The 14202-nt window shown below is 40.8% G+C and overlaps 1 protein-coding gene across 1 annotated transcript in view; it reads right to left on the reverse strand.

Moving 5' to 3' along the window:
• Positions 1 to 2164: 2164 nt before the first annotated feature.
• LOC140476607 (reelin domain-containing protein 1-like) overlaps positions 2165 to 14202 on the reverse strand; it is a 48144-nt gene continuing 36106 nt past the window's right edge. Inside the window, exons 6-7 of the mRNA XM_072569509.1 lie at positions 11232 to 11301; positions 2165 to 5936 (exon numbers count right to left, since the gene is read on the reverse strand). Coding sequence (XP_072425610.1) covers positions 5277 to 5936; positions 11232 to 11301 — 730 coding nt within the window. The 3' untranslated portion in view covers positions 2165 to 5276. The remainder of the gene's footprint in view (positions 5937 to 11231; positions 11302 to 14202) is intronic.

Consider the following 14202-nt stretch of genomic DNA (forward strand, 5'->3'; position numbering starts at 1 on the left):
ACAATGTGTTTACTTTGCAGTTTGCATGTAGTGTTCATATCCAGGAACACAATTGTCTCACTTGAAAGTATTCCATGTCAATTAAAATAAAACAAAGAACTGCAAATGCTGGAAATCAGAAGCAAAAACAAAGTGCTGGAGAAACTCAACAGGTCAGGCACCATCTGTGGAGAGAAAGCAGGGTTAATGTTTTGGGTCCAGTGACCCACCTTAATAGCCTTGAGTAGCTAAGGAGATAATAACTCATGCTAATTTAATTTAATTATCATCTGTGTTCTACACCCAGACAGCCAAATTCTGTTCTGATTGTTTTGTGAATTGCCAGAGAAAGTTATGTAAATATTTGTTTATCTTGATACCTGCTATTTTGGTTACTGGAGTCTTTTAAAACTTATTCTGTGGCTTCAGTAGACTGTATAAAAATGACTGATTATTGAAAGTGAAGTTTGATATCAATAGCTATCAAACCAAACTTATTAACTGGCACCAGATAATCAAGAAGTCCACATAATCAATATAAAACACACCTGAAGTAACAAACATAATACATCACTGTTACATGTTATTTATGGCACAATCAGTTAAATAATAATGTAGTGCCTTAAATAAAACTCACTGACACCCTCAACTGATTACTCAGACATCGCAGTAGATCATGCTTTTTTAAAAGATATTCATTCACAGGTCGAAGGTGTTGCTGGGCAGGCCAACATTTATTTGCAGAGAAATTGACTTGAAATGGGAACTGTTGATATTTTGTGTGGCCATTCGATTGAACAAATATATTTACATCGATGTAAATAAATTTTAAAAATATTACAGTAAACTTTGTGGTATTTGAAGTGTCTAAATTTGGCCAATATATCGAGCGTACCAGTTCATGAGTTGCCAGTTAAAACAAAGTTTGCTGTATATAACTATGACGTGGATGTGCTGGTGTTGGACTGGGCTGAACAAACTTAAAAATTACACAATACCAGGTTATAGTCCAACAGGTTTATTAGAAAATACAAGCTAGGTAGATAGTCGGGGCTACCTGACAAAGAAGCAGTGCTCCAAAAGCTTGTACTTTCTTCCCTTCCTAGAAGTCACAGTAGAAGGAAAAGCCAATAGAGAGCTGTGTTTACAGGAAAGCCACACAACTGACCAGATACTCAACTACAGGAACAATCATCCCAACACCCAGAAATGGAGCTGTATCAGAACATTATTTAAATGAGCCACAATACACTGCAGCAGCCAGGAACTTGTACATATTTGGGAACAATGGGTACCCATTAAGCACAGTGCCACGAACGTGGTGCTGTAAAAGCACAGCAGATCAGGCAGCATCCGAGGAGCAGTTTGATTTCAACCCAATAAGTGCAGGCAGCTGATTCCTACACAACAGACCTAAACAAGAAGACAATGCACCCAGAAATTCTAACCATCCTGCCAGACATTAATAACATCTCAAAGATGACGACCAGACTACTCCAGCCCCTAGGCATCATGGTAGCCCACAAACCTACCACCACACTGAAACAGTTCCTGATTAATTTAAAGCATCCTGTACCAATGATCAACAGAATGAATGTCATAAACAAAATACCCTGCAAAACTGCAACAAACATTGGACAGACGGGCAAGAAACAAGCCACCAGGATACATGAGCACCAACTAGCCACCAAAAGACATGACCACCTATCACTTAGTATCCATACACACAGACAGAGAGGGACACCAGTTTGACTGGGACAATACATCCATCCTGGGACGGCTAAACAAAGAGATGCATGGGAATTCCTAGAGGCCTGGCATTCAAACTGGAAATCCTTTAACAAACGCTTTAATTTGGACCCCATTTATTAACCTCTCAAAAAAAGAACTGGAAGTGGTATCACCCCACAACAGACCAAGACACACAAGTAGCAAGCGGGACAGAACACCAGTGCTTCACCAGAGGCTTACTGATGATGTTACCTAGCATGTTGACGAAACATCTAAGAACAAACCTTCCAGCTCAGAGAGAAAACTTACAACCTGTTCTACAGCATTATTTGCGCTGCTTGACTATTTGGTTATTCTTATTTCTAAGGAATATTTTATATGATTTTAATCATCGCAAGATATTACATTTCAAATGTTTTGATTAAATCAGTTGTGATCAAATGTTTGGCTTTAAGTTGCTTATAAGATTGTAGGAAAATGTGTGTCCAATAATAAAGTACCCACACATATGTGGTTCAACCATTTTGACAGAATAAGTCACTGTACATAATTGAGAATCTCAACAAATTTAAACTCTGACACTCCAGTGATTAAACATGAGATTTACTAAGCCATAGAGGTGAAGGACAGATCAGGTTCAGTCCACAACTATGCTGAGCTAACTGCTTCCAACTAAGGTCAGTCATAAAGATGTAATGGAAATGATCACTAAAAATATGTTTAACTGCAAATACACTTTTTAATAGAAAGATGGGAGTTAATTACTGATTCTTAATTCTTATGTTACTTAAACAGAACAAACTTTTCACACAGATGGTGGTAAAGATTGCAAGCTTCCTTGAAAGACTTGTTTGAAAAAGAACATACTTCTACAGAAAAAATCTTAATGCTGTAATTACAGAAGATATGAATTTATACAAAGTGAGATTTGTTTTTAGAACTCAAGGTGCTTTGTGTGCTCAGAATTACATTCCACTCTCATGATAATGCAAACCTTTGGGGAGACAAACATCTTCCGTATTCTATTGTTAAACAATCAATTGCAATCAACTGTGGTCTTGTAACATTATGAATGCAAATTTTCATTAACAATGCAAAGCAAAAACCACCAAAATAATCAGGAGTGAACAGGTCAAAATCATATTCAAATTGATATAATTTTCTGCCTAGGCCTGAAGTAAACACTGAACAATTACATGAAAACAATTTAAATCATAAACTAATACATCGCATTAAGAAATGGGAAAATAGCTACTCTTTTAAATTGCATACCTCATTATGAATCAGAAGCTAGTCTTGATGTGAAATAATACTAAATTGGTGCAAATGCATACTATGTGACTAGACCTCAAAAGTGAGCGACACACTTGACTTTCTGAAGCTAATACCATAAGCTACTTTTACATCAATGCACACCCAACTGTTTACATCAGCATAAAACTGACACAGTCTTGGTCATTTTTTAAAATACTTACACATACTTTAAAATGGTAAGATAGACACTGTGAGATAAGGCTTGTTTAATGGTAGCAGGGTTCACTGGTGAGTTCTTCTTAAATCAATTTCTGCTGCTTTTTAGAACTGTAGTAAGAGTTCAACATAGGTGGCATAGTGGTTAACACTGCTGCCTGACATTGCCAGGGACCTGGGTTGGATTCCTGCCTCGGGTGACTATCTGTGTGGAGTTTCCACATTCTCCCCGTGTCAGTGTGGGTTTCCTCCAGATGCTCCGCTTTCCTCCCACAGTCTCAAATATGTGCATTTTAGGTGAATTGGCCATGCTAAATTGCCCACAGTGTACTGGAATGTATAGGCTAGGTGCATTAGTCAGGGGTAAATGTAGAGTAATAGGGCAAGGGAATGGGTCTGGGTGGGTCACTTCGGAGGGTCGATGTAGACTTCTTGGGCCAAATGGCCTGTTTTCACACTGTAGGGATTACCCATCAACAAGGCCAATAGATCATTGTGTATGGGGCTTACTTTGCAAATTACACCAAAAGCATCATGTTTTAAGTGGCTCAAATCAGTAAATATTGTACAAATCTGACAATGGCATATCAAAAAAAATACATTTACCAGATGTTATTAAAAAAACTTCCCTTTTAATGATTGAAGAAAAGCATTTAGATCGTGTTTGATGGATCATAAATCTCTTCTCCATTTGCTGATATCAGTCCTCTTCAGTGAAGAATGGCAGAACTTTGTTTACAACAATGAAAAATGGAAACCTCCGTTTTCTTTTTGCCACTAGTTTGAAGGTGGTGATGCATCTTCAAGCATGACTACATGCTTGAGTGCCATTTGTTGGGTATCTAACAAAGTACTGTAACAAGATTGACACAATTGTGCCAGTTAACAATAAACAGCAGATCAATAACTACTGAAGATTTATCCATTGGCAGAATTTTTTGTCATGTCCTCTCTCACGGCAGAAGGTGGGAAGGGCATTTATTAAAGTGGGATGGTGGTCTCTCCAGAACTAAGTTGGGGCCATAGTCAGACTTTCTGCCCCACCACAGTTGACGTCCTTTGTGGAAATTTAATGACTACGTACAATCACTTATATTACCTGTCATGCACATTGCAATTAGGTTAATATGAGTGACCAGCTTGTCATCTCCAGGGTGAGCAGGGGATGAGTCTTTCAAACATAGCCACTCAGCACTTCACCCAAGTATAACATCAGGAAGGTGGGAGGATGGAGTTGACTGAGGCCAACCCCTTGTCCTTGATGCTGACCACACCCTCCACCTCCTTGCAAAACTCCTCCCATTGTCAATTAGCTGTGGTGTGGTTCATTTCCAGATTCTGGGCACTTTGGTGCCATTCATTCAGGGAGCAGCCTCACCAGTGATACTGGTGAGCAAAGAGATGGAGCAGGAGCTCCTGGGAGGTGGGTCAAAGGCACAGTGCTGCCTGATTAGCTCATGGTAGGGTGGACCTTCCTAGAAAGAGGTAACCTGGATCTCTGGCCATTCTCCAGCAGCAAGGAGGATCCCCAGCCCCTCAACAAGAATCCATCCTCTAATGCAAACTAAATTATTTGGAAGATTACTCTGTCAGTGGAGAGACTTCAAAAAACACTAACATTCTTCTTCTGCACCTCCATCTGCCCACACCCCTGTTGCAACCAGACTACCTTTATACATGGAGAAAGTGAGGACTGCAGATGCTGGAGTACCAGAGCTGAAAAATATGGTGCTGGAAAAACACAGCAGGCCAGGCAGCAACCGAGGAGCAGGAGAATCGGGGCATAAGCCCTTCTAAAGCTCTACCTTTATACATGCACCTTTTCAGGGCAGCTGTAAATGTTGACATTGAACATACGTTCCGAGATATTTACCAGCCTTGCATTAGGGAAAATGTGGAATTGAAAAATGTGTGAAATAAGAGTATTTGCAAATCTGTGTGTGCAAAAGAACAAACTGGGATTGAGCACACAAAGATTGCGAATCTCCCCTCATACATGCCGGCAGTAATTCAGCTCACAATGTAATGTAACACTACATGCTAATGATGCTGTGATGTATAATGAATTAAAAATTCTTACAAAGCCCAATGCGCGGTTACTTTCCACCAGTGCTTGAAGGTGTAATCACATTGTATTCAGCCTGAACAAGCACAAAGCTGTTCTCCCGTATCTTTCTGACATGCACCAGCTCACCACTCTCTCCCACACTGATGATGCTGCTGTCCGGGTTGCCAAAGGATACCTCCGTGTGTTTCCGACAATACTGGGAGAGAAAATGACGTAACCCTACTGCTAATGCCATGCCGAGAGCAGCAGAACAGCCGAGAAGCATTCCTAATTGAGGAACACGCAGCTTTGCTTCCTTTGCAAGGCTCCCTTCTCGATTTGTTACACTTTCTTTCCGCATGCTTTGTGTCACCCCGAGGGACATGTTTCTGGCCACTTTACCCAGATCAGTTCTAGAACCTGAGTTTTTGACCAACTGTAGGAGGTTTGCCGAGGCACGGTGTGGTGTCAGTTGGTTTTCAGTCAGCGTTGGATTTATGTTCATTGCGTTTGAAAATAGTCCAGAGTCCGGAATGGCTTCACTTCCTGGGTTTCTGAGAGTATCTTTACCCGCAGGTGCCCAATCCATTTCCTCGGCAGGAGGGAAGTCAGAAAACCAAAAGGTGGAATATTGCTGTCCAGTTCTTATTGGCAAGGAAAGCGCTGCTGAAAATTCTGAATCCGTTTCAGAAGTGGACCAGGCGCTGACCTTTAAAATGAAATGATGACAGAAATGAAATGGCACAGCACGGAACTTGGTTGCTGCTGAGTTATTGCCTGATGCTTATTACACAATAATCAGGTAACGATTCCATCACAATCATTAACTCTTTGAATTTAACAATTATAAAACTTAACACTTATTTTGGCACCCACCTTTACATTTACCAACTCCACCATATTTTGCAAAGCTCAGAAAGTGTTGCTACTAATGTATTCAGTGTAACTTGATTGATTCAAAGAAAAAGCAGTGCAAGGTAAGATGAGCATAAGGTTCTGATTCGCTACAAATTGCTAAGGATTTGTGTAGCTCTCAGAACAACTGAAAACATTGGAACTTCAGAGTCACAGAACTGTCTGGAGCAAAAGGAGGCCCAGTCAATCCATCATGTCTGCACTGGCTTCTCTGAGCATTTTAACTTAATCTCCTGCCTTTTCCCCAGAATTATGCACATTAATAAAAACACTAGTCCAATGTTGAATGCTTGAATTGAACCATAATTCCAGGTTGCACATTTCAGACTCTAACTACCAGCTATATGAAAAGTTTCTGCTCACATCACATTTGCCTCTTTTGCTATATACTTTAAAACTTTACCTCTAGATTTTGTTCCATTTACAAATGGGAACATTTTTTTCCCTATCCAAACTGTCCAGACCGCCCACGATTGTGAAAACTGCTATCGAGTCTCCCCTTAGCGTTCTCTTTTCTCAGGAAACCATGCCAGCTTCTCCAATCTTTCCTCATAACTGAATTGTCTATTCCCTGGAACTATGCTCATAAATCTCTTCTGCACCATATCCAATGTACTCACATCTTCCTTTGCCATCAGCCTCACCATTGACATTCATTGCATTCCAAGAAATTGCTGAATTAATACTGTAAATGTAATTTAATCTCAATACAGCCATTTAATGACCCTGCCAAAAGTGATTTATTGTCCTCCCCCTTTGCACTCCCCACAGCACCAGCAAAAGAAAGGACATGTGAGGCTAAAAGTCAAACAATGGAACATCTACTTAACATAACAGGTTCAAAATTGAAGTGATGAGTCAGTTTAAAGCACTAGAATTCTCAATTTACAACAATTGCAAATCTTAAAACTACAAAAAAATCTGTTTCAAATGGCTGCAAATGATTTCTCAGTTATTTCAGAGACAGTAACAATCGATAACAGAATATATAAAATTAAATATCACTGAACGGTTTGAGTTATAAGGAGAAGCTGGATAGGCAGGGACCTTTTTCACTGGACTAGGTGGTTGAGGGTGATCTTATAGAGGTTTATAAACTCAAGGGGGAGGGAAGATAAGGACTTTTCCCTAGGGTAGGGGAGGTCAAAACTAGGGGTATATTTTTAAGGTGAGGGGGGAATTTATCACACAGTGATTCATATGTGGAATGAACTGTCAAAGGAAGTGGTAGATGCAGATAAGTTACAATATTTAAAAGACATTTGGATAGGTACATAAAAAGAAAATGTTTAGAGGGGTATGAGCCAAACCCAGGCAAATGGGACCAGTTTAGTTGGGAAACTTGATTGGCATGGACAAGTTGGACCAAAGGGTCTGTTTCCGTGTTGTATAACTCTATAACTCTAGAACAGAACATTAGCAACAGCTTTAATGAATTCTTTAGAATTGTGTGTGCAGACATTCCAGAGAGCTAGCTGTGAGAGAGACTGGGCTGGAGCTAGATTCTGTCAGACAACCTCCTCTCAGAATGTCTCTGTAGTATGTCCCTCACTGCCCTTTGCAGTGCACCCACTACCCTCTGCAATACTCCCCCCATCTGATGCCCTTTTCCACCCTTTACACAATCACCAGCCATCACCCCATTCCACAATCTCCACTTGCAATCGATCAGTGGGAAAAATGAACAGAATGTTAATTAACCCTATCCTACAAATTTTACCTTCATATTCAGTATGATTCAGGGAATCAGTCAGTCACGTCCAAAAAGTTGTGTTGCACTTTAAAAACCCAAATATCCCAACGCCATCACTTTATGGACAATGAGGTCTGAAATGTGAGATTTTAAAAAGCCCAGTCTACATCATTGATCACAAGATTCACCCATCCACCAGTTTTGAGTCCATTATGAACAATACTTCATGATTATGACCTCATCTAAAACGTTCAGATCGCATTTGTTCAAACTTAGTGCTTACTTCTGAAGCCTTCAATGGCTTACTGCCTGGTGATTATATATGGTGACTGCAAAATACAGCCCAGGATTTCCCCTTTGTAGAAGAGGTAGAAAGTGCAAATGGTTAGATGGATTGACAACAAGGAATTACCTAATCTCCCATCACCTCAGGAATTAGATCTGGGGAGGAGTCCCATTGCCAGCCTTCCTAATTCATTACCAATTAAGACAATGTTTTTTTTAAAACTTATGAGATGCAAGTGTTACTGGCTGGACGGATGTTTATTGCCCATCTTTAGTTGCCCCTTGAGAAGGTGTCGGGTGAGCTGCCTTCTTCAACTGCTGCAGGTAGACCCACAATTCCATGAGGGAGGGAGTTCCAGGATTATTGACCCACCAACACCAAAGGAACAGTGATGTACTTCCAAGTAAGGATGGTGAGAGATTAGGAGGAGATCTTTCCCATATAATTACTGCCCTTGCCTCCAAGGTGGTAATGGCTGTGGATTTGGATGGTGCTGTCTAAGGAGTGTTGGTGAATTTATGCAGTGCAACTTGTAGACTGTATACACTGCTTTACTTTCATTAGGGCATCTTGATACCATGCTCAGTCCAGGGCAGCCTTGATGTCACTTACACCTCTTCTCTGGTGTTCAGCTCTGTTGTCCATGTTCGAACTGAGTATGTAATAAAATCAGATTAGATCATCTACAGTGTGGAAACAGGCCATTTGGTCCAACAAGTCCACACCGACCCTCTGAAGAGTAACCCACCCAGACCCATTTCCCTCTGACTAATGCACCTAACACTATGGGCAATTTTAGCATGGCCAATTCGCCTGACCTGCACATCTTTGGACTGTGGGAGGATACCAGAGCACCCAGAGGAAATCCACGCAGACACGGGGAGAATGTGCAAACTCCACACAGATGATCACCTGAGGCTGGAATTGAACCCAGGTTCCTGGCGCTGTGAGGCAGCAGTGCTAACCACTGAGCCACCGTGCTGCCCCCAACAGGTCAGAAGCTGAGTAACCCTGGTGGAACCCAAACTGGGTGTCACTGAGCAGTTTATTACTAAGCAGGTGCTGCTTGATGATGCTTTCCATCACTTTATTGATTTTGAGAGTCAACAGATGAGGCAGTAATTGGCTGGTGTGAATACATCTTACTTTTTGAGTACAGGACATACCCAAGCAATTTTCTACATTGTTGTAGATGTACTGGAATCGCTTGGCTAGGGGCACAGCTAGTTCTACAGCATAGGGTTTTAATACTTTTTCCAAAATTATGTCAGGGCCAATTGACTTTGCAGTATTCAGTGCCTCCAATTAATATCACGGAGTGAATTGTCAGCTGTCATGCTGGAGACCTCTGGAGGAGGCCAAGGTGGATCATCCAGTCAGCACTTCTGGCTGAAGATTGTTATGAATACTTCAGCCTTATCATTTGCAATGATGTGGTCGACTCACCCATCATTGAGGATGGTGGTATTTATGAAGCCCCCTCCTCCAGTGAGTTGTATGATTGTCCACTAGCATGACTGGATATGGCAGAACTGCAGAGCTTAGATCTCATCTGTTGGTTGTGGAATGTTTAGCTCTGTTAATCACTTCCTGCTTATACTGTTTAGCATACAAGTAATCTTTTTCTGCAACCTCACCAGGTTGACACCTCATTTGCAGATATACCTGGTGCTGTTCCTGGTATGCCCCCTGCACACTCCATTGAATCAGGGTCGATGGTAATGATAGAGTGAGGGATATGCTCAGCCATGGGGTTACAGATTACGTTAGAGTACAACTTTGCTTCTGTTGTTGGCCCACAGCACCTCTAGAATGCCTGGTCTTGAGTTGTTAGAAATCTATTTGAAATCTGTCCCATTGGTAGAGTGATAGCTCCATGCAACATGGGTAACCTCAATGTGAAAACAGGACTTTGTCACCATGAGGACTGTGCGATGGTTGCTCTTCCTGATGCATCTGCCTACAATAGTATCTTAGACAGGTAGATTGATTATGTTTTTTTCCTTTTGGTGGTTCCTTCATCACATGCCACAGACCCAGTCCAGCAGTAAAATCTAGCCCAAACTGAACCACTGGTGATTTTGCTAAGCTACAATTGGTGATGGGCATATTCTGTGCCATTGCTTCCTCAAAGCGGTGTTCAACATGAGGGATGACTGATTCATAAGCTGAGGGTAAACAGTACATGGTAATCAAGGTTAAAACAATGACTGCAGATGCTGAAAATCAAATACTGGATTAGTGGTGCTGGAAGAGCACAGCAGTTCAGGCAGCATCCAACGAGCAGCGAAATCAACGTTTCGGGCAAAAGCCCTTCATCAGGCTTGGTTCCTGATGAAGGGCTTTTGCCCGAAACGTTGATTTCGCTGCTCGTTGGATGCTGCCTGAACTGCTGTGCTCTTCCAGCACCACTAATCCAGTACATGGTAATCAGCAGGAGGTCTCCTTGCCCATGTTTAACCTGATGCAATGTGACTTCATGAGGCCTGGAGTCAATGTTGAGCACTCCCAGGGCAACTCCCTCACAACTGTATACTTTGTACTGCCATTTCTGCTGAGTATGTCCTGCCAGTGGGACAGTATATACCCAGATAGATATAGTAATGGTGTTATCTGGGACATTGGCTAAGCAACAGGCAACCGTACAGTCTTTGAGACAACTGCCCCAGATGTTGGTAAAGAGGATAAGGCAGGGCTGGGTTTACCATTCTGGTTTGTAATGCCTAAGTAGTCCTCACAGTAGCCGTTGGCTGGCAGCTTTAGGCAGTTTGGGACATTATGGTGTTTGACCAAGGTGCCTACCTGATGATTGGTATTTGATCCAGCAAGCTTTCACACTGGTTATAGTGAGGGCATCTCACTAAAGACGCCCAGCCCATGCTTAAACTAAAAAATGGGAAAATCATGGTCTTTTTCCTCATCCAAAAAAATTGCAAACCAAAATCTCCATTTATATTTGTTTACCAGTATGGATTTGTACTTTTCCATAGGGTACTCATTTACTATGCTTAGGATTCATAATTAAACACTCCAGCAGTCCAGATTTTAGTACATTCAGACAACAAACTATAAAATATAAGAAATGCTATAAATATAAAGTGACTACTTACTTGTACAATATCATTGCAATTCATACAAGTTTGAAAGGCTAGATGAAAATCACTATTCAGAGTATCTTCACTAGAAATTGTAAGAAGATAATGATTACTATTGTTATAGCAAGATTAATTCAATAAGCAACTTAAAGTAAATTATTCAATTGTTATAAAGGAATTTCTTCAAATCATAGAACAGCTAACCCTATACAGATATTTATCATCTTTAAAAGCATGACGGCTACATGGGTCAGGGGAAACATTAGATTTTTTAGATTGTACGAAGAAACTATCTAGTTTTGTTCCAGTCCACCATGATTTAGGCTCCCTCTCATGCCTAATAAATTATGAATTTGCAGTCAATCTTTTGTGTTTTGGAACTAGTTGCAAGGTTACATCAATGAATGAGGTCATTATCGGAAAGTTCCAAAAACATTTTTTTATTTGAACGCATAAAGCATTTGCAGTAGAAAGCATGTGCTAAAGGCACAAAGGTAAATGGTTTTGATCTCATTGCCATTGCAGAAACAAGGTTATAAAATGATCAAGGGTGGGAAAGATATATTCCAGAGAATTTCAGAGAGATAGGCAGAATGGCAAAGCCCTGATGATAAAGGGTGGAATAAAGGCATTTGTGAGTAAAGATCAGCCTCAGAAGACCATGATTTAAATTCAATATGATTGGAAATTAGGAATAACAAGAAAAAACTGGTGGGAGCTGCTTATAGGCCCCTAATAGTAGTTAGAGCCTTGGACAGAACACTAAACAAAAAAATATTGGAGCTTGTACAAAAAGCAATATGATAATTACGGGCCACTATAATCAAAATTAGCATAATCAAATTGACAGAAGATGAGTTTGTAGATTATTTTCATAATGTTTTCTTGGAGCAATATGTTGTAATACTAACAAGGAGTAAAGCTATCAAACCGACACTATTCCATTTTTATCCATATATTTATCCAATGACCATTTAAATGCCCTTAAAGTTGGTGAGTCCACTACTGTTGCAGGCAGGGCATTCCACACCCCTAATACTCTCAGTAAACATCCTACCTCTGACATATGTCCTACATTTATCATCTCTCAATTTAAAGCTATTGTTATGAAGGTGTAGAGGTGTGTTGTACCTTTTAAGAGAGCTGAAGGACTTAGCAAACACACAGAGACTGGAAAATTTAAAAGATAACATTTGGTCAAACAGCTAGATTAGCTGGGTTGCCTGGATACAGAAACAAATCCAAATTCAGCCAATCAGTTTAAACTATACCCTAATCAAGCTTGAATTTGGTATTTTGACAATATTAATACCAATGACACAATCTAGGGTGTAGGTTTGCTTGCTGAGCTGTAGGTTTGATATCTAGATGTTTCATTACCTGGCTAGGTAACATCATCAGTGGCAACCTCCAAGCGAAGCGAAGCTGTTGTCTCTTGCTTTCTATTTATATCTTTCTCCTGGATGGAGTTTGTGGTGATGTCATTTCCTGTTTGTTTTCTGAGGGGTTGGTAGATGGAATCTAGATCTGTGTGTTTGTTTATGGCTTTGTGGTTGGAGTGCCAGGCCTCGAGAAATTCTCTGGCATGTCTTTGCTTAGCCTGTCCCAGGATAGATGTGTTGTCCCAGTCGAAATGGTGGGTTTTTTTTCATCTGTGTGTAGGGCTACGAGGGAGAGAGGGTCATGTCTTTTTGTGGCGAGCTGGTGTTCATGTAGCCTGGTGGCTAACTTTCTTCCTGTTTGTCCTACGTAGTGTTTGTGGCTAAGCAAAGACATGCCAGAGAATTCCTAGAGGCCTAGCACGCCAACCACAAATGCCATAAACAAACACATAGATCTAGATACCATCTATCAACCCCTCAGAAAACGAACAGGAAATGACATCACCACAAACCCCAGAAACCCCATCCAGGACAAACATATAAATAGAAAGCAGGAGACAACAGCTTCGCTTCACTTGGAGGTCGCCACTGATGATGTTACCTAGCCAGGTAATGAAACGTCTGGATATCAAACCTACAGCTCAGCGAGCAAACCAACACCCTAAACCTCAACCTGAGCTACAAACCTTGCAATGAAACAATCTGAGGCATTGGGGTATAAAACAGAAAAAAATTGAACAGTTGAGGGAGAACTGCCAAGCCACAAACAATTACAGGCTGCCCTAAGAATAGCTCTCTTAAAAGGTACCTTTATCAATCAGTAACCTGTGATACAGAAATCAGTAAGAAGAAAACAAAGACAGAAGAAGATACAAAGAGAAGATTCAACAGCTGGCTGGTTTTGAAATTTGAATTTTTTTGGTAAATCTTAATTGGGGGGGTTTTATCAGACCATTATTGTAGTAGGGCAAGTAAAAGTTAGAGAAATTAGTTGTAAATAGTTGTTAGTAAGTTATTCCATTAGACTTTTTCAAAAAAAAAGTTGTTAATTTTCACTTTAAGTAGTGACTTTTGGGATAGTTCTTGGCCTGTCAAATTTAACAGATTACCACATGGGGTAAATCTTTTCTGTGTTGCTGGTTTAAGTTGGTGGGGGGGGGGGGGGGGGGGAGAAAGAGTGGTTTACCCCATGTCATAATACTATGTCCCCTTGTGCTAGCCATCATCTGAGGAAAAAGGCTCTCACTGTCCACCCTATCTAACCCTCTGATTATCTTGTATGTCTGTATCAAGTCATCTCTCAACTTTCTTCTAACGAAAACAGCCTCAAGTCCCTCGGCCTTTCCTCATAAGACCTTCCCTCCATACCAGGTAACATCCTGGTAAATCTCCTCTGAACCCTTTCCAAAGCTTCCACATTCTTCCTATAATGCGGTGACCAGAACTATACTCAACACTCCAAGTGTGGCTGCACCAGAGTTTTGTACAGCTGTAGCATGATCTCATGGCTCCACAACTCAATCCCTCTAAAATCCAATTAAAGTTAACACACCTGTATGCCTTCTTATCAACCCTATCAATCTGGGTGACAATTTTCAGGGATC

The sequence above is a fragment of the Chiloscyllium punctatum genome, chromosome 1 (assembly GCF_047496795.1).
Source record: "Chiloscyllium punctatum isolate Juve2018m chromosome 1, sChiPun1.3, whole genome shotgun sequence".
In the NCBI taxonomy this organism is placed as follows: domain Eukaryota; kingdom Metazoa; phylum Chordata; class Chondrichthyes; order Orectolobiformes; family Hemiscylliidae; genus Chiloscyllium; species Chiloscyllium punctatum.